Source organism: Fundulus heteroclitus, chromosome 4, assembly GCF_011125445.2.
Source record: "Fundulus heteroclitus isolate FHET01 chromosome 4, MU-UCD_Fhet_4.1, whole genome shotgun sequence".
Classification (NCBI taxonomy): Eukaryota; Metazoa; Chordata; class Actinopteri; order Cyprinodontiformes; family Fundulidae; genus Fundulus; species Fundulus heteroclitus.
The window spans coordinates 18611582-18631981 of record NC_046364.1 but is presented as its reverse complement, the minus strand read 5'-3'; the positions used below and the strand labels follow the sequence as shown (position 1 = coordinate 18631981).

At 42.3% G+C, this 20400-nt stretch overlaps 1 protein-coding gene across 1 annotated transcript; it reads left to right on the top strand.

The window, feature by feature from the left end:
* Nucleotides 1-256: 256 nt before the first annotated feature.
* On the top strand, nucleotides 257-18373 carry LOC105936347 (monoacylglycerol lipase ABHD2). Its single transcript, XM_012877130.3, has 11 exons — nucleotides 257-498; nucleotides 2298-2405; nucleotides 2502-2718; nucleotides 6252-6427; nucleotides 8355-8522; nucleotides 9059-9242; nucleotides 10864-10956; nucleotides 11424-11525; nucleotides 11622-11691; nucleotides 11786-11870; nucleotides 14895-18373. Exons 3-11 carry the CDS (start codon nucleotides 2510-2512, stop codon nucleotides 15101-15103), a joined length of 1296 nt encoding a protein of 431 aa, XP_012732584.2. The 5' UTR covers nucleotides 257-498; nucleotides 2298-2405; nucleotides 2502-2509; the 3' UTR covers nucleotides 15104-18373.
* The last annotated feature ends 2027 nt before the right edge of the window (nucleotides 18374-20400 follow it).

Below are 20400 nucleotides of genomic sequence, written 5' to 3'. Positions count from 1 at the left end.
CGGCACGTGCTGCAAGTTGAATCGCACGTTTGTCAAAACACAACGAAAAAATACTTGAAATACACGTTTGAATACTTCGCAATTAGTAGCGAGCGACGTTTTGTTTTTTTTTAAATAAAAGACATACTCGTCAAGCTCGGACAAGATGACAAACGTAACCCCAGCGTTTAAAAGCTATCGTTAACAAACAGTAAAAAAAAAATCCACGATGTGACGTCACCTCGACGTGCGAACCAATGAAAACTCGGATATGCAAATGAGCAGATTGTTCTAGGAAGTGGGCTGTCAGAAGCTGTGGCGTACACACTACTTCAGCGTCTGGGTCTAGCCCTGCTTTTGTTTGACCTTTTTCCCCCTTTCCTTTCACTCCCACAGGGCACGGTGCGCATCAGACTGCTATGCTTCAAAGACAACATGAGCATATAGAAAGGCCGCTACCGTTTGACGAGCCTCTCGCCATAAGCAGCGAGGACTTAGCCCACATTTCCCCCAGCAGAGGTAAGTCAAGCTGAGGATGCTTCTGCTCCTGGTGGTCTGTTAAATGACGCTGCGGTGTTTTTTTTTCCCTCCTCTTTATTTGTAACCTGTAACAATGGCTGGGGCTTCTTCTGTTGGTTATTTCCTGCCAGCGGTAGCCTAGCTTATTTGGGCCGCGGTCAGGAACGGTCTGAAGTTGCTACGGGGGAGGGAAAAAAAAAACAACTCGCTGTGTTTCTTTCCCCTTAGCGACCCACCCGAAAACATCGGCCGGGGGGATGCGCCTAGACTCACGGCCTGTTATTTTTCAGCAGATTGCTGATTTGCAGCGGTGTTCGCCTCCTAGCGCATCAGTCTGTGGGTGTGTCTGGTTGATTAACGGGAAACTTGCAGGGTGAAAGTCGTGACAAAGAGCAGCAGCTGAACAAAGTGCAGTTTAAGGCTTATTAAACTCTGATACTCGATTAGTTCTTTTTCATTCCTTAATTCATTCACGTTAAAGTCTCACACTAATTCAAAATGTTTCTGTTTTTTTATTTATTTCAATAAACAATAAAATAGAAATGTCAAGACAATAATGACATGATTTATGACGAAATATGAATATAAGTAACATGTGGACATAATGATGCCTTTTTTTGATCAGTGTATACTTGTGTGTGGTGTGCCCTGAGCTCTGACCTTTGTCCTGATAAGTCTGAGGACTTTATCACTAAAGACAGGCTTAAGGACACTTAACAATAATAATAATTAAAAAAAATGCTTGGAGAGATGTGGTAGTTTTGAATCAATCAGGGAATTACTCAAGGGATCACAAGCTGAGTGGCATTTTTGTTTCAAAGCATTCAAGTTGAATAATAAAATTTGGAGTTGGTTAATGCCTTTTTTTTTAAACTACCAAAAATAGTGGAAGCTCTTAGTTTAGATCGCCTTTAATTAGTAAAAGATTTACCCTTTTTCAATATTTGATCACCAGTCAGGAACAGCGATGGGAGAAATGGCCATATCAGTCAGCCTGATGGGGACATCTCGACCTGTCGTAGTTGTGTTAAATGTAATTAAAATGGATTCAGAAAGCATACTTTCAAAAATAGTTTTAAAAAAATCCAAGATTTTGGTTGGTACAGTTGACTCTACATTATATGTTAAAAAACAAACAGACAACAAAACATATAATTGAAAACATTATCTAAAAATAAAAACTATATCAAATGCAGAAGTCACAATGGTAACGCGCATTTATGTTGGCGAATTATTCTCATTGAGTATCGATGGGTTTGGGAAAGAAACAGTACAACAGTTCCTTGGTGCAGGTTTGGAGTGAAATATAGCCGGGTTATTTGATGAAACTAATTGGATAGTTCTGCTTTGTAGGTTTTAGTTCTCCATGTAAGTGATCGCCTTGATGAGACTAAGGCTGAGTGAGGTTATGTGAGGTTTTGCATGCAAAAAAAGGGCATTTAGGAACTGTTGCAGTAATTAAGCATCAATAAATGGATCAAATGTCAATAAACCTCAGACAAGCATGTTAGTAACAAGGCTGTCGTTGATCTTTGCCTTACCGAAGCTTTTTAGCAGGAGCATTAGGTCTGATATCACCCGGGGTAGTGTGTTATTTGTTTTTGTGTTAAACTAATAAAGTTGTTCCCCTCAGGTTTTTTAAAATCATGATTAAAAACTCCATGACATGGGGGAATTTTTTAACTAAATTATCACATGAGACCATGCTTTATTTAAGATTATTTCAGTTATGTTATTTTTTATCACTTTTGCACTGCAGTTAATTAATGAAATCTAAATGAATCTTCTTTTCTCCCCAGGTTTGACTGCATCACTGTGAGTTGAAAGAGACGCCACTTTTTCACCTCTTCATTTTTCTTTTTTGACTTTCGAGTCAAATTTCATTGGAGGCAAGTTTGAGCATAACTGTAAGTAACACGTTTTCTTCAGCGTCGTCCCTTATTCCCACATTCCTACTATCGGCACCGATGAACAGCGCATGGCATGTACTCCACTCCTTTCAGCGTCAATCATGAGCGCCCACGAGTCGAACCTCCACACCATCTCCCCTGAGATGCCGGCCATGTTTGACGGCGTGAAGCTGGCGGCCGTCGCCACGGTGCTCTACATCATCGTCCGCTGCTTGAACCTGAAGAGTCCCACCGCACCGCCGGACCTCATCTACCAGGACACGGCCCTCAACCGCTTCCTGCTCAAGTCCTGCTCTCAGATGACCAAAGAGTGAGTTCCCATCCTTATTTTGCGGCGGTCGGTGTAGGCGTCGTCAGGGAGACGGTGTTGCGTTTTGGTGCTGCGGTGTAGGTAGCACTTTGTGTGGCGCCAGTCCCGACGGTCATCGGCCCTGGGCATGCTGCCTGTCTGTATCAGAAATGTTTATTCTGTATAAATCAACCATCGGGCTGCACTTTTGGCCTTATCCTGTTGGTAGACTGGGTTTATGATGCTTGCTGTATAAAAAGACTAGTTTAGTGCACTGGAAGGGAATTTACATTTATGACAAACCAAGTCTATCTGATGCAAAGCAGTGGTAGATGGAAATATCTCTGTGTTTCCAGCGTTTGCTCAGACCTGGAGCTTATAGAAAGCTCCGCCCTCCGTTTGTCAAATAAAACAAGGTTCCCCCTCTAACTTCATTATTCCGTCTGCGTTCATCCTTCTGCTCCCGTAAAGCTCGGTGAGAACCTTCACATCAACAGGGGGATCCTCTTAAAGCACGTTGGACTATCTGCTTATATAATCGGCTGTTACTCAGCCCTTTGCCGTTCCGCTGCGGTGTCAGTGAGTCATAAGGCATCAGTGTTGTTTACACTTGTGTCCGGCGTGTTATCATTACCCTCTGAATAGCCATAATCTGCTTGAAACGCCCAGACCAGAGGTCCTGTGAAAAGGCAGGTTTGGGGAAATCCTGCAACCCGTCTTTCTGGTTGATGTTTCAAAGTCACGTTTCCGTCTCGTTATGCCTGCCTCTGTTGTTGCATAACAGATCGATTCCCCAGAGAGAGGAAAGAAGGGGTGATGTAAGGTTAACTTCACTCAACGGGACTCCTTGTTTAGCTCTGTTTGAGAATATCTGCACTGGGGTCGGGTTTATATGCACAACAGGAAGGGTTATTTTTACCTGCTGCACTCGTCTCTTTTGTCCTGAGGACTTTAGGGAATGTTTGCCTTTGGCATAAAAACGTAGTTGGAGTTGCAATCACAAGTCATTGAGTTAAAGATACTTCAAATTTACAGGATTGTCAGCGGGATCATATGCATTAGAGCCGCAGCATTGGTGTGCTCCAAAGGTCCGCTTGAATGCAATATTAAGTAGGATATAATATTTCAAGTGACATTAATTAACATTCTACTTGCAAATAAATAATATATTTGATGGGTTAGACTGGATAGACTCTCGTTGGCCTTGATGCCCACACCTGATATACTGGAGAGTTGCGCTAATGGAAAGTGTTGGTGAAATCATGACGGAAACAGAAGCGAGGAGTTGTTAAAAAGCAGGAAATCACAAAACGTATCATCACAACAGCAAACAACAACATCATAATTCCTCTCTTCCTTTGATATTTTGCAGCCCAAATATCAGTGAAGGTGAAATTTCTCGTTGTTTCCAGTAATTTCAGGTTTCGTTAACAAGAACAAGGCATTTCTGTTTGGCTTTTGTTTTTTACCAGATTGGGGAAGTTTGCCTTTTACCTCAGTGCTTCAAATGTTTTTCTCCTTAAGTCACACTGACACATCTGTTCCCCTTTTTCTGTTACCTAATAGTCGTGAACAACGCAGGCTCACTCGCTGTTTGGGAAGGTGATGTTCTAGAAAGCACATGCATCAAAACAGGCCTGGTCACTCGGTCCTTCCTTTTGTCCTTTTAATAGGAAAATGACAAAAATAACCTTTTAATCTGGATAGTTTAGGTAGATTCACATTCTTATTTCCACGCTACTTTTAAGAAATATTCCTTTATTTTCAAGTTGGGAACACAGAAAGTATTAATAACCACTAATCTGACTGCCTGTACACCTCCCTGTCCACGTGAGGACAAACAAGGTTATCCGTCTGTTGTCTAACCCAGAACCTTCCGGAAAGTAAAGATGATCTTTGACTACAGTGCATGGTGGCAGTAATCACATTATCACCAGACGGGAGTGGTTCTGTCTTTAAACAGCGCTCTTATGCAACGTCGCCTCTCCGGTCAGGTGTTGTGACAGTCAGAGATGAATAAGCACAAGGTGAAAAGGCTTGAGTAACTGCTGATACTAGCAAACCCTTCCCGCTGTGCAGCTAACAGGTACCTGAGCTATGGTGTGGATGCTGCTGTAAAGGTTTCGTCCTGGCTGCATCGCTTATGCCTCGTCTCATCGCCTCTCAGAGGGTCGGCCCCTCTCTGCACTGTTCAGAGCATCTACTTCAAGCATTTTCTGATATGATGATATTAAGTGAATTGTTTCCAAATGGAGATTAGTTTGCCATTAATGAACCTTTTGTGACCTTGAATAGCTTTTAAAGTTTTATCAGAATCAGAATCAAGTTTAATCGCCAAGTAGGTCTGCACATACAAGGAATTTGACTTGGTGATGATGGTGCAGACAGAAATAAGATTTGATCTATGAGGCATAGATCAAATAATTAATGCAAGTATAGGTGCACCAAATTGCAAATCACCAAAAACCTGATTTATTTTATTTTGGAAAGTAAAACTCATGTTATATCGATTGATATAGAGGTATATTTAACTTTTTTTTTTCTTCTACTAATTCTGATCATAATGGCTCACGCCTAATGAAAACCCAAAATTCAATTTCTCAATTATCGCTGCATATAAGAAGGATCTGCAACACAGAAAGGTTCTGCTATGGCCCAATATGGCACGGAGAAGACTGCTGACCTGACAGCTGTACAGCAGACAGTCACTAACACCCTCCGCAGTGTGGGAAGGCCACAAAAGGTCGTTATTAAAGAAACTGGCTGGAAAGTTAAGTGGAAGAAAAAGATTCAGGACATGAGCTTATGTAAGCGCTGAATCCCTCGTGTTAGGCGGCCAGTCCTGAACCAAAGACGAGGTTAGAAGCGTCTCACTATGGCTAAGGAGAAACGCAGACAGGCCCAGAATCCTAGCTGCTTTAAATCCAGTGGGAAGTGTCCGCAGTCAGGAGTTAGAGAGCCGTTTCAAAGTCTGGGTCTAGTGCTATATAGTTTAAGAAACCGAATTTTGGGTTTTTAAGTCATAGTCATTAAAACTAACAGAAATACGTGTTCGAAATATACCAGTAAATCAAGTCTATAGTAAATCTATTTATGAGTTTCTTATTTGATTTGATTTACTGAAATAAATTTTTTTTTGCACATATGTATTCTAATTTATTGCGATGCACACTAAAGATAAGATCTGGCTGCAATAAGAGAAGTGTCTTCAAGGACTGGGTGTAAGATTTGTAATAGTTTACTTTTTGATATTGGAATAAGATAGTGATTGGTGAAAATACCCAGCATGTTTAGAGAAGCTTTATATAAGTGTTTCACTCCTACAGTTACACCTACAAGAAGGGTCAGTAGTTTTTAGGCATACAGGAGTAGCATCATATAGCAAAACATGGCAGCAGACTGTCTGTAAGCTGCTACAAAATGACAAATGACTTTGTGTTTGCTTTGAAGTTCAACGGCGAGCGATGTTCAACATTATCAGCAGTTTTCTTGTCTCCTTCTGGAGCTCATATATCCATTTCACGTTTAAATGGTCCAATCTTGTCTTTTTCCAGGTACATCCCCCCATTGCTGTGGGGTAAGAGCGGTCACCTGCAAACGGCACTGTACGGTAAACTGGGTCGGGTGAGCTCGCCTCATCCCAGTGGGATCAGGAAGTATTTGCCCATGCAGGATGGAGCCACTGCAACATTTGACCTCTTTGAGCCCCTGGGGGACCATCAAACAGGAGGTGATTCATTTCATCAACATCCGATTGTATTAATTAGGCTTTTAAGGCTTTTTACAGATAACTGGCAAGAAAAATTAGGTGAACTCTTGAACGTTTTTGGATTAGCTGGACGCACAAACATGGTTCTTCCGTAATTAAATTCACAGTTACAGAGCGTTTTACATTTGGTTGTTGAACACATCCTTTTAACAGCCAAAGCGTTTGTGGTGATACTAAGGGAACCTTTGGTGGTAATAATAAATAGTTCCTCCTCCCTTAGCAACAGACCTCCCAAACAAACACCGCTTGTGGCTGCAGAGGAGAGATAATCAGCATACTTCCTTATTGAACTACCTCTGCTCAGTGCAAAGTGTGAAGCGCTCTCCTGAGTTCAGGCTGCAGCAGCTCTTACTGGAGTCTCTGTTTTCTTTACAGCTCCTGTCTCAGACTCCACTAGCTGCGTTTCCATCAATGCGTTCTGTGCACATTTTGAAGAGTCACATTAGCAAAGGTTGATGGAAACGGCAAAATTGGAAGTAACTTCCTCAATTTGAAAAGAAAGTTTTGAGGTGTTTTTTTGTCTTTTCTGAAGAATTTAATTTGCTAAATGGAAAAAAACATTTGCTAAAATAGTTCTGACTTAGCGAACATTTACTTCACTCGACTGATCAGCTGTTTCCGACGCCGGATATTCCCACAATCCGCACATGATTGCATTTCTTTCTCTACGTCTCCAGACAGCATGCAACATCGCTAATACTAGCTGACGTCTATAATTACAATTTGCCCGATAGAAACACCTTCCTGAAAACCTCTCTGCTTTTTTGTTTTTTCTCAGAGGTGTGGTCCATGCTAGTGGGCAACCTCAACTCCCTCTTTATTACAGCCATGCGTAACGTCAACTTCTGACAAAGTTACGCTTTGCGTAGCCTGGTTAATTCGCTCCAAACCAGTGAATGGAAAGGTGCCTAATTCACGTTTTCTTTTTGCTGTCATTTTAAACTTTCGCTCAAAATTCGCATGACAATTGGATAGAAACATGTCTGCTGTCTTTGGGTTCACCAGGACTGTTTGTTTGAAGGATTTTTTTTTTTAAATTGATAAGAGCATTTAGCCAGTTCTAAGTAATCACCTACTTTTTCTTGATTTTAAGCTTAATTGATAGTGGTACGAACAATGAAACGTCAATAGCTGAGAAATGTACCTCATGTTTGTGAACTACACTCATCTCTGTTTAAACTGTAATTCTACTGCTGCTACTTCTGTCTAGTTTGTTCATGCCACACCTTTTGAGCGTTTGTCCATCCTGGACGAGGGAGCGCTCCTGCACTGATCTTCCTGAGGTTTACCCTATTTTGTTGTTCCTTTTTAGACTTCCTCCTTAATCACACATAGATAGGACGTGCCAAGAGGGGTCAACCCGACTGCGACAAAGGCTTTCGTTCAGGAGATATTATAACGCATTATGTAGTGAATAACATACAGACTCTATCTAAGAAGAAGAAAACAACAAAACTACGTTTTGTCAGACCCTGCACATTGGATTCTTCCGACAGGTTTTTGATCTTTAAATCAGATAAAATGTGTCTCAAATTCATGAGGACCGTGTTAGGATGGATTCCTTTCTTTGAGGGGTTCACGTGAACTCTGACGACACCACGTCAATTTCCATCTCTCAGATTTCTAATATACTGTTAGACATTTGGGAAGATTTCTTCTTCTTCATTTAGTCTACATGTTCTAGTGTTTTTTTTTATTTTATTCTAATGAAGCTGTATTTGAGAAACCAACAGCCCAATCCTTCATTTGGACTGGCTGCACGGTTTCGCTTTGCCGAGTCACATTTATGACCTCTTACTCGGAGAGCGACGCGCTCTCCTTCACATCGTCGCTTACACTTCTCTCACTTGCTCTTGTTTTTCTCGGACCTGTCTAACTGTCTCACCAGACGACATCACCATGGTGATATGCCCCGGCATCGGTAACCATAGCGAGAAGCACTACATCCGGACCTTCGTGGACTACGCCCAGAAGGAGGGATACAGGTGTGCCGTGCTGAACCACCTGGGCGCTCTTCCCAACATCGAGCTCACATCTCCGCGCATGTTCACTTACGGTGAGGAAGAAGAGCTTCTTCACCTTCTGCTTGTTGGTGATGTTGGGCCCTGAGAGTGATGAATCAGAGTTTAAAAGGAGGGGGGGAAATTTATATTTCTTTCAGTCTCACAGCCTTTTACTTGACCTGCTTCTCGTTTAGTTGCCTTTTGTGGCTGTGGCTCAGGAATTGAATTCAGAAGACCAATAGCATAGCCTGGTTATTATTTCTAGTCCTTTTCTATTATAAAAAAAATTAGTTCTGCTTTAGAAATAGACCAGACTTCAGACAAATCTTGTTACATTATTGGGACTGAGTAGATCCAATGTCTCTGCAGTATGTGGTGGAAAAATAAATGAATTCCTGCAAGTAAAGAAATGAAATAAATGAAATGAGAGATTTGTTCAGAGAGCCTATAGAAATGTAAGTCTGGCACTTTGGACTAAAGGCACCTTGAGCTAGAAGTGCTGAGCAGGAAACGATGTGGTTCCCTGCTGAAGCGTGGCTCTGTTTATTGATCAGTAACTCTATAGTCTCTCTCTCTCCCTCTCTTCCAGGATGCACCTGGGAGTTTGCAGCGATGGTCGGCTACATTAAGAGGGCGTACCCTAAGACCCAGCTGATCGTCGTGGGCTTCAGTCTGGGGGGGAACATCGTTTGCAAGTTCCTGGGCGAGAACAGAGTGAACCAGGAGCGGGTGCTGTGCTGTGTGAGCGTCTGTCAGGGCTACAGCGCTCTCAGGTGGGTTCATGTCCTCTTTGTCTCCCCATAAAATGAATTGTTTCATCACAGCCATTTTGTAACATCAGCACTTCCACGTTTCTCGGCTCAGCACGAGGCAGCAGTACCTTTAGAGCTTGCAGAAGATAATCACGTGTGGGGGCGCGTGTTCAGCTCCGTCAGATGTACCTATCATCTCTGGTGCATTGTTTCATTCTGACGTGTCTCTATATTTGAAGGTGTTTCTGTGGCGTACCATGCCGACCAGTAAATAACCACAGAAACGGAAGAGTTGAACGCTCTGCAGCTTCAGCTGCTTTTAGGGTGGATGTGTTTCGTGTCAGCCGGTTAGTCCTTCACTAAAGGTTTTAGGTTGGATGCCGGGGGCTGGTGCCCATCTCCAGGGGTCATTGGGCGAGAGGCGGGGTACGTCCTGGACAGGTCGGCAGTCCATCACAGGGACACACAGGATAAACAACCATGCACGCACACACCGGGTGATCTTTGGACGTATATATACAGTATCAGATGTGTAGCAGTAGAGACGGACCATTCTGTCATTCAGTATGAAGGGTCAGCTCACATTTTTGTGATAAGATGTATTAGATGGCGATAGTGCAGTTCTTGTGTTACGCGCACTTTAACCTCAAGTTTCACTGGTATGATAGTGACAGCTGGGGTGATCTGGATGTTGGTGATGGATCTTTTGTTAAATGGGAAATGTTTTCATCTGGAATCAGCCTTGCTAACCTGACTCCAACATTAAAATCTCTAAATAGATTAGCTAATCTAAAAATAGCTTTTATGTATTAAGATGATTAAATAATAAAGTTGCTATCTTGACAAACCTTACCCCGAGGTTATTTAACCGTTGGTTAATATATAACTATCATCAGAACCAGAGAAGTTCTATATTGTTAATCTGCGAAATTGTTACAGCCAAAACAAAAAGTTGTAGTTTTTATTTGGAGATGTTGGCATAAAAAACTGTATCTTGAGGGAACATCACGTAAATAGATTTTGATGTTTTGAGAATACTTTTACTAAGTTTGAAACTATAAAACACAAATCAACCAAATCGCATTAAACATTTGGATTTCTGTCGTCAAAGATTAACCTTGAACCATGAATTCTCACAAACACACGACAATCCATCTCCAGTTTCAATCGTTTGTGTCCGACTTAAAAACAGTTCGGGCCAATCACGTTGCAGTATTATGGGTTAAGGCGGGACATACTGGTGCGACAAAAGCAAGAGCTGCTGAGCCCACAGCCCAACCAACACAAACAGGGCAGCGCAGGACGACGCAGGTGTAGTTGCTGCTATCACATCTGTTTAGTAAGAATCCACTATGCCTACCTTCACACCGCAGCCTGAAGGGACCCAATTCTGATCTTTTCATGACAGTCTGAACGACACAGATTGCATTTTACACGTTATCAATCTGGCTGGCCGGGTTAGTCAATGATGTTTCAGAGATTGACTGAAAGATATGATAACTGGAGTCTGGAAAGGTTTTGAATCTGATTGTGCTTTGAGCGCATTGGAGTATTTAGTGCTGGCCAAGTGTGTTCTCCAATGTTAATTCTTGTGAACGTTTAACTGTTATTTAACTTTTGCATATTCATCCTAATCTCTTAGGGCTCAGGAAACGTTCCTACAGTGGGATCAGTTCAGACGCTTCTATAATTTTCTCATGGCAGACAACATGAAGAAAATCATCCTCTCACACAGGTAAGGCGGCTGTGGTATAATCAACTGATTACTGATAAGCTGTATGCTGGTTACTGTGGCCTATTGCATTGTTTTTCTTTGTTAAAAATATTGAATATTTCTTACTTGTAAAATTTAGATTTCACTTTTAAATACAGCAAAAGGGGGAAAAAAGTTAATAATGCTAGTTCTTAGTGGAATATAACTGATCTGTGTGGGTTAGAAGTTGGTAAATTTTGTGTGCTCTATGATAATGAAAATTAATGCAATAAATAATTGACTACTCTGGTTAATAAGAGACTAAAATGTAATTGTGAAGTAGAAGCTATAGCATTAATTATCACCCATGTTGACATCTGTAGTCTTCCTTGCTAGGTTTTTGGATTTTTCTCCATGTGAAGTTCATTGGCAAGTGCAGTATTGCTGGATAAATCTTAAATAAACCGGCCTGACTGAAGGTGAAATATATTTTTACCTGTATACAACAGGCACAGTCTGTTTGGAGAAAACCCGCTGAAAAAGGTGGACGCAGATCTCAATCGGCTGTACATAGCAACGTCCCTCATGCAGATCGACGACAACATCATGAGGTATGCAAATGGCTTCGGGATCGCTTGCCTCCTGTGCAGGAAACCTGCGATTTTGAGCGGATGTCCTGATGCTCGCTTCGTTTGATGTCTCAACAGGAAATTCCACGGCCACAGCTCTCTCAAAGAGTACTATGAGAAGGAGAGCTGCGTACATTATATCCACAATGTAAGATCCACTCCAACGATCTCATGTTTTCCCCCTCTTCTGTCTGTTTCTGTATTTGTGTTTTACGTATGAAGATTTGTGCTTAACCCTCCAGGTGGATGTGCCACTGCTGCTGGTAAACGCTGCAGACGACCCTCTGGTTCATGACTCGCTGCTCGCCATCCCTCGCACATTAGCAGGTAAGGTCCAGCCGACCGTGCTCACCTTAGGAATAATAAAGTGTGCCGAATGTTCAGCAGTATCCTTACGGTCGCTGACGTAGCATTTACTTGTGAACATTAACATTTATTTATGGGTATTTCAACTCCAGGCTAGTTCAATCATTTGCTCATCATCCGCCCTGTTTCGTCCCCAAAACCGTGGCGTATGACTTGATTTTGGTTGGTGTTTAAGTGTTTTCATGAATTATGGAGAGACATTATTGTGAAAAAGGCTCAAATCTTCAGTATAGTTCAATTTAATTGCAAATTACTTACTGATAGATTTGATTGTGGTTCTGTTCCACATTTAGGAATATTTGTTGGACTCGTATATCCCCGCTTCCTTATAGCGTACCATGTGTAGATTATACAAAAAATGCTCTTAAATGCCTGGAGTGAATAGATGTGGTTTGTATGGAACATCCAAAGGAAATAAGACCCTTTTTGTGCTCCAAAAGTTGGCTACAAAATGGCATAAACCATAAAAATATGAAACTGTGATCTGAAATAAACTGAGCCTGTATATATTTTCATGTTTTTGCCCCAACTGAAGTGGGTTTTTTGCACCATAGGTTTGGTTATGTCTAATGTGTCAGACTACAATATATAATATAAAAGTATTTGCTCACCACTCCATATCTTTGAGTTGATGTGTTCATCCAAGTTATACGGCATAAAGTGCAGTGGATCAGATGTAAATCATCTTTGGAGCAGGAGAGAGATGTTCTCTGGAGGGGCAAATCATATCTTGGACAGTTTCATGCCCCCAGCTTTGAGGGAACAGTTTTGGAGATATTTCCCTCCTGTTTCAACATGACTTTCCTTTATCGGCGCCTAAACTAAGGTCCGTTAAAACATGAATGATTCTGTTTGCTGTGGAGGAATTTGACTGAGCTGACTATTGGTTTGAGTCCTGACTTCAACTTGATAGAAGGATGATTTAGACTGCAGGCTGTCTTGTCGTCTAACATCAGTGTCTGATCTCTCAGATGTGCTTCTGGAATAATGGTCAATCTTTTGAAACGCCTTCCCACAAAGCTTTAAAGGCCCAATGGTTGTAAACCTTGGGCGACGTCGTTATAAACCCTATGGGTTGAGAATGGGCTCTCCCTCAATTTTATGTGTGCATGTAATCAGATATGTCAACACCTTAGGCAATGTAGGTAAATCTAACTGTAAAGGCCTGCCTAAATAATGTAAAACCAACAAAAGTCATTCAGGTTTAATTTCTTTGGATAGTTCTTAGAAAAGCTGATACCAAGTAGTCATAAAGCCTGTTGGGTTTTACATGCATTTTGCATTTTTATGATGCAGTTCTGGATCTAAAACTGCTGAACAGGATGGACATAGAGTACATACATGTTTAATAATCTGTCTGAATTATTGTGGCAACATGGACAAGGGAAATTATCATAATTAATGATCTGACAAAACATTTTCACTTCTAAATACAAGAGCCTTCCGTAGTTCTGTACTTGTGTGCTGGGTTTGGCAGCTGTCCAGAAATAAACTCGACAGAAGTCACAAAGCGTGACTTATTGTGCTCGGACCGTTTTGAATTAACGGCACCTGTTTTTCCTGTCTGGCTGAAGGTTGCCGTTGAATCCTTAAATAGCTTCTTCAGAGAAGCATCTCTGCAGCCCCACATTTCCTGGGAGAGCAGGGTGGAGCCCAGAGTCTGAAGACTCACTGTACTTTCCATCAAGTCAAACTTTCTCTCTACCCGGGGCTGTGCTATATTTGACATTACTGGCTGCTTGATTATTTTGGAAAAGGGAAAATTCCCCATGCAGGAGTCCTGGCATGGACTCCTGCTGCTGTACTGAGAGGAGCTGCTCTTTAAACTACGACTTGCCCTTTGGCCGTAGATGTGGCGCAGTGACTGACTCACAGCTACCAGGGAGGGGTCGGACAGAAATACTCCTGCCCTGTTGGATCGGCTTGGATTAGAAATATTTAATTACAGCTGAGAGCGCGTTAAAGTAAACAGGGTCACAATCAGTCAGAGCCTCCAAGGGTCGCTCAGATAATATCTAAATCCGAGCGCTGTGCCGGGAACGATATGCCCACATGTTGGCGTCTTCTTTTTTTGAAAGCGTGAGCTGCTCTCCAGAGCACGTCGTTCCCACCCGTCACTCGGCGCCTGGCGAGCCGGCGTGGGTGAGCGCTCCGTTTGTCCGAGACTCGGTCAGCGGCTGTCGCGTCGAGTGGGATCTTAATCTCTATTCATCCACATCAGGTTAGCCCACTAACCCAGATACGAGCAGAGAGGATGATGGGAAGCCACGAGACCACTCTGGCTGGCACCGCCGCATCACTCTGCAACACAGACGGAGATTAATGGTCGTCGCTGAGTGGGAGAAGGCATACATTTACCATGAATTTCTTATATGAATAGACTGTCGTGCTCTCTGTTGATAGACTGTAAAACAATAGGATTTCAGTACAAGCAAATAATAATGCAAATCAAGTTCACAACACTCTCTATCTTGTAAAAATGAATAAATAATGGTGACAGGTTGGGGTGTGTCCAAGTACTTAATGGTGTATTGTGGGAACCAAATAATCAAAATAAAATATTTGAATATTTCCCTTTTTAAAGTCCATCAGAGGGGAAATTAGTCTCTGCGTTTAACCCCTCCCTTAGGGAGCAGCGTGCCGTCACACTGAGTGGAGCATGGGGAGCAATCTGTGGGTCAAGGGTCTCTTTTAGGGACCCAGAGTGACAGACTGAGTTTTGAACCGGTGACTTCTCCAAGACGCAAACGCCCAGCTCCCTAACCACTAGGCTACCACTCCCAAACGGCTGAACGCGACAGCCTGAGAGACCTGTTAGTCCAGGCCAATCTGTCTTAACTACGACTTAAAGAAACATAACGCGGTGGTTGTTCTGGAATATAAGCTGTTGGCTGCTGAACCAGGAACAACACGGCCTCGTTTTCAGTGACGGCTCCAGAAGCGCAGACGAGTCCTCACCGTCCTTTGTTCTCTGTCGTCCTGCAGCAAAGAAGCCCAACGTGATCTTCGCCCTGACTCTTCACGGAGGCCACCTGGGCTTCTTCGAGGGCGACGTGCTCTTCCCCCAGCCCCTCACCTGGATGGACAAGGTGATCGTGGGTTACGCCAACGCCATGTGCCAGTGGGAGAAGCAGAAACCGCCCTGCCAAAGCGGCCTCCTCACCGGAAGCTCCTGCATAGAGGCGAAAGCCTGAAACCTGCGTATCGTTCTCATTCCTTCTCTCCGTTTAAATATCTCACACACTTTCCAGCACCACGGTCCCAACAGGGCACTGAGGAGACACTTTCAGCTACTCTCTGTCTCTGCCTTCTCCTCCGGTGCTACACACCACTTCCAAAACACACACATGCCTTTTACTCCCATTTGTAACCACCATCACCTGTTAAGGTGCGGACAGCAGAATAGAAACTAACTGCCTTCACTTCAGAGATGGAGCATTGTGTCGTTCTTCATCCAAAACAGCGGCGACGCTCGGTTTAATGGTGCATAGACCAAATGTGACATAAGATAAAGTTGAGCTGACTTTAGTTGGGGGGCGGCGGCGGGGGGAGGGTTGCCAGTATGACTTTATACCCGTGAGAAACAAGCACACAAGAAGTCGGTGCCTATTTACTGCACCCATAAGAAGCTCACTGCTTATCACCGCCAAGCCCATAGAGCCTAGTCTGCTGTATTTGTAGTGCGTCTGTCTGTGTGTCTAACTGGGAGATGCTGAGAGTACATCTGTGTGTGTCTGTGTCTTTGTTTTAAGCAATTTCTCCTTTCGTGGGCTCTTGTTTTCCTGGATGAACTTTTGCTTTGTTTTACAGTAGAAATTTAAAGCGTTCCCCTCCCCTGGGATTTTTATTCTGCATTATTCGCAGCTCATAACGACCTCCTGATTGGTTAGATATGTTTCAAGTCTGACGTTTTTTTGCGGGCTTGGGTTTCTCTGTGGGAGCTAACCACAGATCAGATAATGCCCACATTCCCTCATGCACATTCAATCACTTTGATTCAGGGCACTTTACACCCCGTCTGCAACAATGTTAGTGCAAGTGCTGCGTTCAGTAACGGTTCGGCAGTCTGTGGACAAACATGAAAAGTTAAAGGGAGCGGGGGACGACGCCAGGAGGTTACGTGACCCCCGAAATGTCTTTGAGCCCTCTTACTTTCTCCTACCTTTGATCAGCTGCAGGTTCAGCTAAGCGGTCTGACTTATTCCTCCGATTAAGACCAAAACAGCCCACAGAGGCCAACGCTCGCTACTGGTGCAAACATCGAATCCGCCAGCGGGGAGTTCTGTGGTTTAGAAACGTAGACGCGGTCCCATGCGGTTCTGCCGAAGGGGAAATTTTAAAATAAGCCAAAGTTGTTTTTCTTCTTCTGTGAGCTGTGAGGTTCGATGAGTAGGAGGGCTAGAGATACCAAAGCTGAACCAAACCTTTTTGTTTTAGTTCGTCACATACATGTGGTTGTCCTGTACGCATATTTTAAATGGAGGATGCTGTATGTCTTCTATTTTTGTTCGTTTTCTGTCAGCCAATGTATTTAAGAGCTTGTTGTATTTATTTTATCCCCCCCCCCTCCACCGACCTGAGTGTTTAAAGTGTTGGAAGCGCTGCAGGATGATGTCAAAATCAAGCTGTAATGCTGGGACTTGTTGACCCGTCGGAAACGGAAACTGTTAAAAAGTTAAAGCAAAGCTTGCTCCAAGGGCTTACAGGAAGCTCCTACCGAGGCTTCGATCCAGACAAGAAACCTCTGGATGAGAGGCTGCTGCAGCACACTGTGATGATGAGACACATGGGTGGTTTGAAATAAAGAAGCGACTGACAACAGTGCCTTTTGTTAGGCTATACAAGCCAGTGTTTATGCTGCAATACCTGGGTGGTAGTATTTGTGTTAATGTTCACGCTGTAGGAGATCAGAAAAACGGCGCATGCCAAACTACATTTACTCCTGAGGACTAATTGAGCAGCTCAAATAGTACGTTTTTATTTTTATTTTTTTTATTGACTGTAGACATAGTGGCCTTAGTTTGAAATAGTTTTTATGATCTTGACTTAAATCCGCTGCCAGGATCGTTTTGTAAGCTTTAGACGTCTGTTCAGAACAGATACTATGTATTCCAGGTATGAATCTCATCGCGATGAGAACTGGAACCAGCTTTCTCTCAGGGCTTCTGCCAACGCTGAACACCATCTTTATGCTTTCTCCTCGCGTGTTGTTCACTGTGAGGGGAAACTGTAAGAGAACTTGATCAGAACCAGAAAGTATTAAACAACAACAACAACATTGTTGCTCTTTCTAGAGTGCTCGTTCTTTGCCTCTAATGGCACTGTTGCCATCTGCTGTCTGGGAGATTTAACTACAACTCCCAGACTTCCAAAGCAATCGTCTTCTCATCCACCCACAGTCTCGTTGCATGGTTCCACTTGTCCGCGGTTCTCGTTTCTCGCTCGACCCGACGTGGTTCTGGGTTCTTCAGGCGCCATGAAGGATCGTCGATGACACCAGCACCACACCAGTTTCTGCACCAAGAGCCGTTTGGTGTGCTTTTTAAGACTTCTGCCTCTCTCCAACTTTGCACAAAACTGCAGGCTTGGATGTATTATTTAGAACTTTTTGTGTGAATCATTTTTCTTTTTTTTTTGTATTTCTATTTTGTGTTTTTATTATTATTATTTGATTGTGCAAATGCAGCAGAGTGTGTAAACGGGAGATTACTGTGTCATGTTAACACCTCTGATCAACAACAATGGAAACTTAACAACAAAAAAGGTGAATTAGACTGTTTTTTCTTTGGTTATTTCATTTTTTAAGGGACCAGGAATATAAACCAATTGTGGCAATAACTAGCCAGGGAAGATTTTTATTTTTATTATTTTGCACACTGTTGAGGTTTAAAAAGGAGGGGGGTGTATGTTAGATTAAACATGTATTTCACATGGACATCATTTTCTCTGGTTGTGGAATCTAAAAAGCTGTTTCTACTGTGCTGATAGAAGAATGTGGTCCTACGTGTTTATCCCAACACCAGTGCTCCAGCAGCAGGATTCTGTGCTCATATTTACTTTCTTGGAAACATAAATTATCCTCAGCTGCTTTAAACATATATAAAAGATAAACACTGGGCTGGAGTGATGGTTGCTCATCGTTGTGTTCCCAGAAACATTTATGTTCTTCCTTATTTTTCTTTTTATATAACATAGACATTCTGCCCAAAACACTTGGGTAAGAGTGTACAGTTATCATTAAACAGCTTTAATTTTGTTTACTTATATTTTTTGGAGTATGGTTTAAAACGTGTGGCGACGGCTTGAAGGGACCTGCACAGTCACACGACATGATGTACTCTAATACTGAACACTGGATATTTTGTTCTTGCTTTTTTTAAAAGGAAAACCAGTGGCGTGTGTGATCTAATTGTGTGAGGAAACGTGGTTATTGTGTTCTGAAATAAATTATTTTCTCAAACGAAGAAAGTTTCTTCTTTCCATTGGTCTCACAGCGTATTTTCTAAGCATTCTTGGGCTAAGTAAAATTAATCTAACATGCTTCGATTAACACTAAGAGCTGATCGTAGCTAACTTTTATTTTATATCTCCATCTATCCATGAACACACGGCAAACAGGACAGATAGCAATGCCTTAAAAGATTTAGCGTTTTTTTTCTTAGGTCCAACCCACATCCTTCACCCACAGCTGTGCTTCTCAACCCAAACATGCACAAATAAGTATAATAATGAGCTTCCTGGTGGAATGAGATTTTTTTTTTTTTGCCAATAAGCTTTGTAAAAAAAAAAAAAAAAACTGACCAAATGCTGATTTCTTTTCTCTCTTTCTTTTTTTTTTGCCATGTTAACACCCCCACAACTATTCGGTTAAATGACTCGTAGCAAACTGCACTTTGAGCATTCCACTTTTACAGCCGTCATCAACTTTATGGTGTGGTTATGACTAGATATTTAGCAGATCTTGTTGACCAGATTAATTGAGTTCATTTGAATTGTTTGGTTAACATTTTAGAAAGCTGAGGGCAGGATCCTTGGATATTTTAGCCTCCTGTATCCATTCAAAAGCTTCTTTCCAGTGCATTTTTGGTCATTGTCTGGTTGGAACATCTAATTGTGTCTTTGCTTCAACCAAACTTGCCCTCTGATAGAAGGAAACTGGTTAGGACCAAGGAAGCCTCTTTCACGTAAAATGGTGCAGTGCTGACCTTGAAAGCAGTGTCTGCTCCAAAATTCATACGTTCACTCAGCTGAAATTTGCTAATGACCTCGTTAACAACCCAGTAAACGGTTTTATGGCCAGATGACACAACTTTGGGCTGTTTAGCTCCAACGAGGAGGGAAGGTGAGGCTTTCAAGCCTGAAAACACTGTACTAACTATCTAGCATTGTGATGGTCGCTTTATGCAGAGGGTCCATTTTGCTGTAAGTGGTACTTGTGCCTTGCACAAAATGAGAGGAACAATCAAGGATGAACTCCAACTTCACCTCAAATTATCAGCTAAATGGTTGAAGCTTGGGTGCCAAAACAGGCCAGTGATGCTAAACACATGAAAATGGTTTGTTGAGGGGGTAAAAACAGACTAATATTGAGCCATTGGAGGACACCCTAACCTCAACCCTATTGGAAATGAATGGAATTTAAGCTCATGCAATAAATCTGCTAAATTAAATAAATGCTATCAATTCTGAGAGTGGGTAAAAATACTCAGCCAGAATCACGGCAGAAGCTTTTTGATGGTTGTTGATGTGTGACTTGCTATGGAACATTTATTCTAATATTGTAAGTATTTGAATCCTGGTGAATAATTGTGATGCTGTGTGGATTTCAGAATGTGCTCAAGAAATTCAAACACATGCACCGATTTCTTGTTTTAAAAGTAAACAAAGTACCTTGTTGCCAACAGTAGTCTGAGCTTCGAGCAAATGGGCAAAGTGTTGAAAACAGGGCGCCAGTGGCTTGGGAGCTTGTCCTGTAACCAGCAGGTTGCTGGTTTGAAACCCCCTCCAACAATCTCAGTCATTGTGTCCTTGGGCAAAACACTTCACCCGCTGTGCCTGCTGCTGGTGGTCAGACTTGTCTGGCAGCCCAGCTTCTGTCAGTCTACCCCAGGGCAGCTGTGGCTATAATGTAGCTCACCACCATGAATGGGTGAATGACTGGTTACAGTGTGAAGCGCTTTAGGGTCCTTAGACTTGATAAAGCGCTACATAAATACAGACTATTTACCTATTGTCTGACAGGAACTCTGGTGTCTGGTCAGTTTTTAATCACACACTGCTTGTGCTGATTTATGTTGAGATGCTTACAATGTTTTATATGACCCTCAAGGATGTGACATTTGAACTTTTCATTATGTCCTTAGAGGACAGGCTAGAAGTAGTTTGTTCGTTTTCTTTGTGTGTTTGTCCTCATTTTTTGCTGATTTTGTACATTATTAATTATAATCAGTAAATACAGAGACGTGAATATTAATTTTAGATATTGATTCTA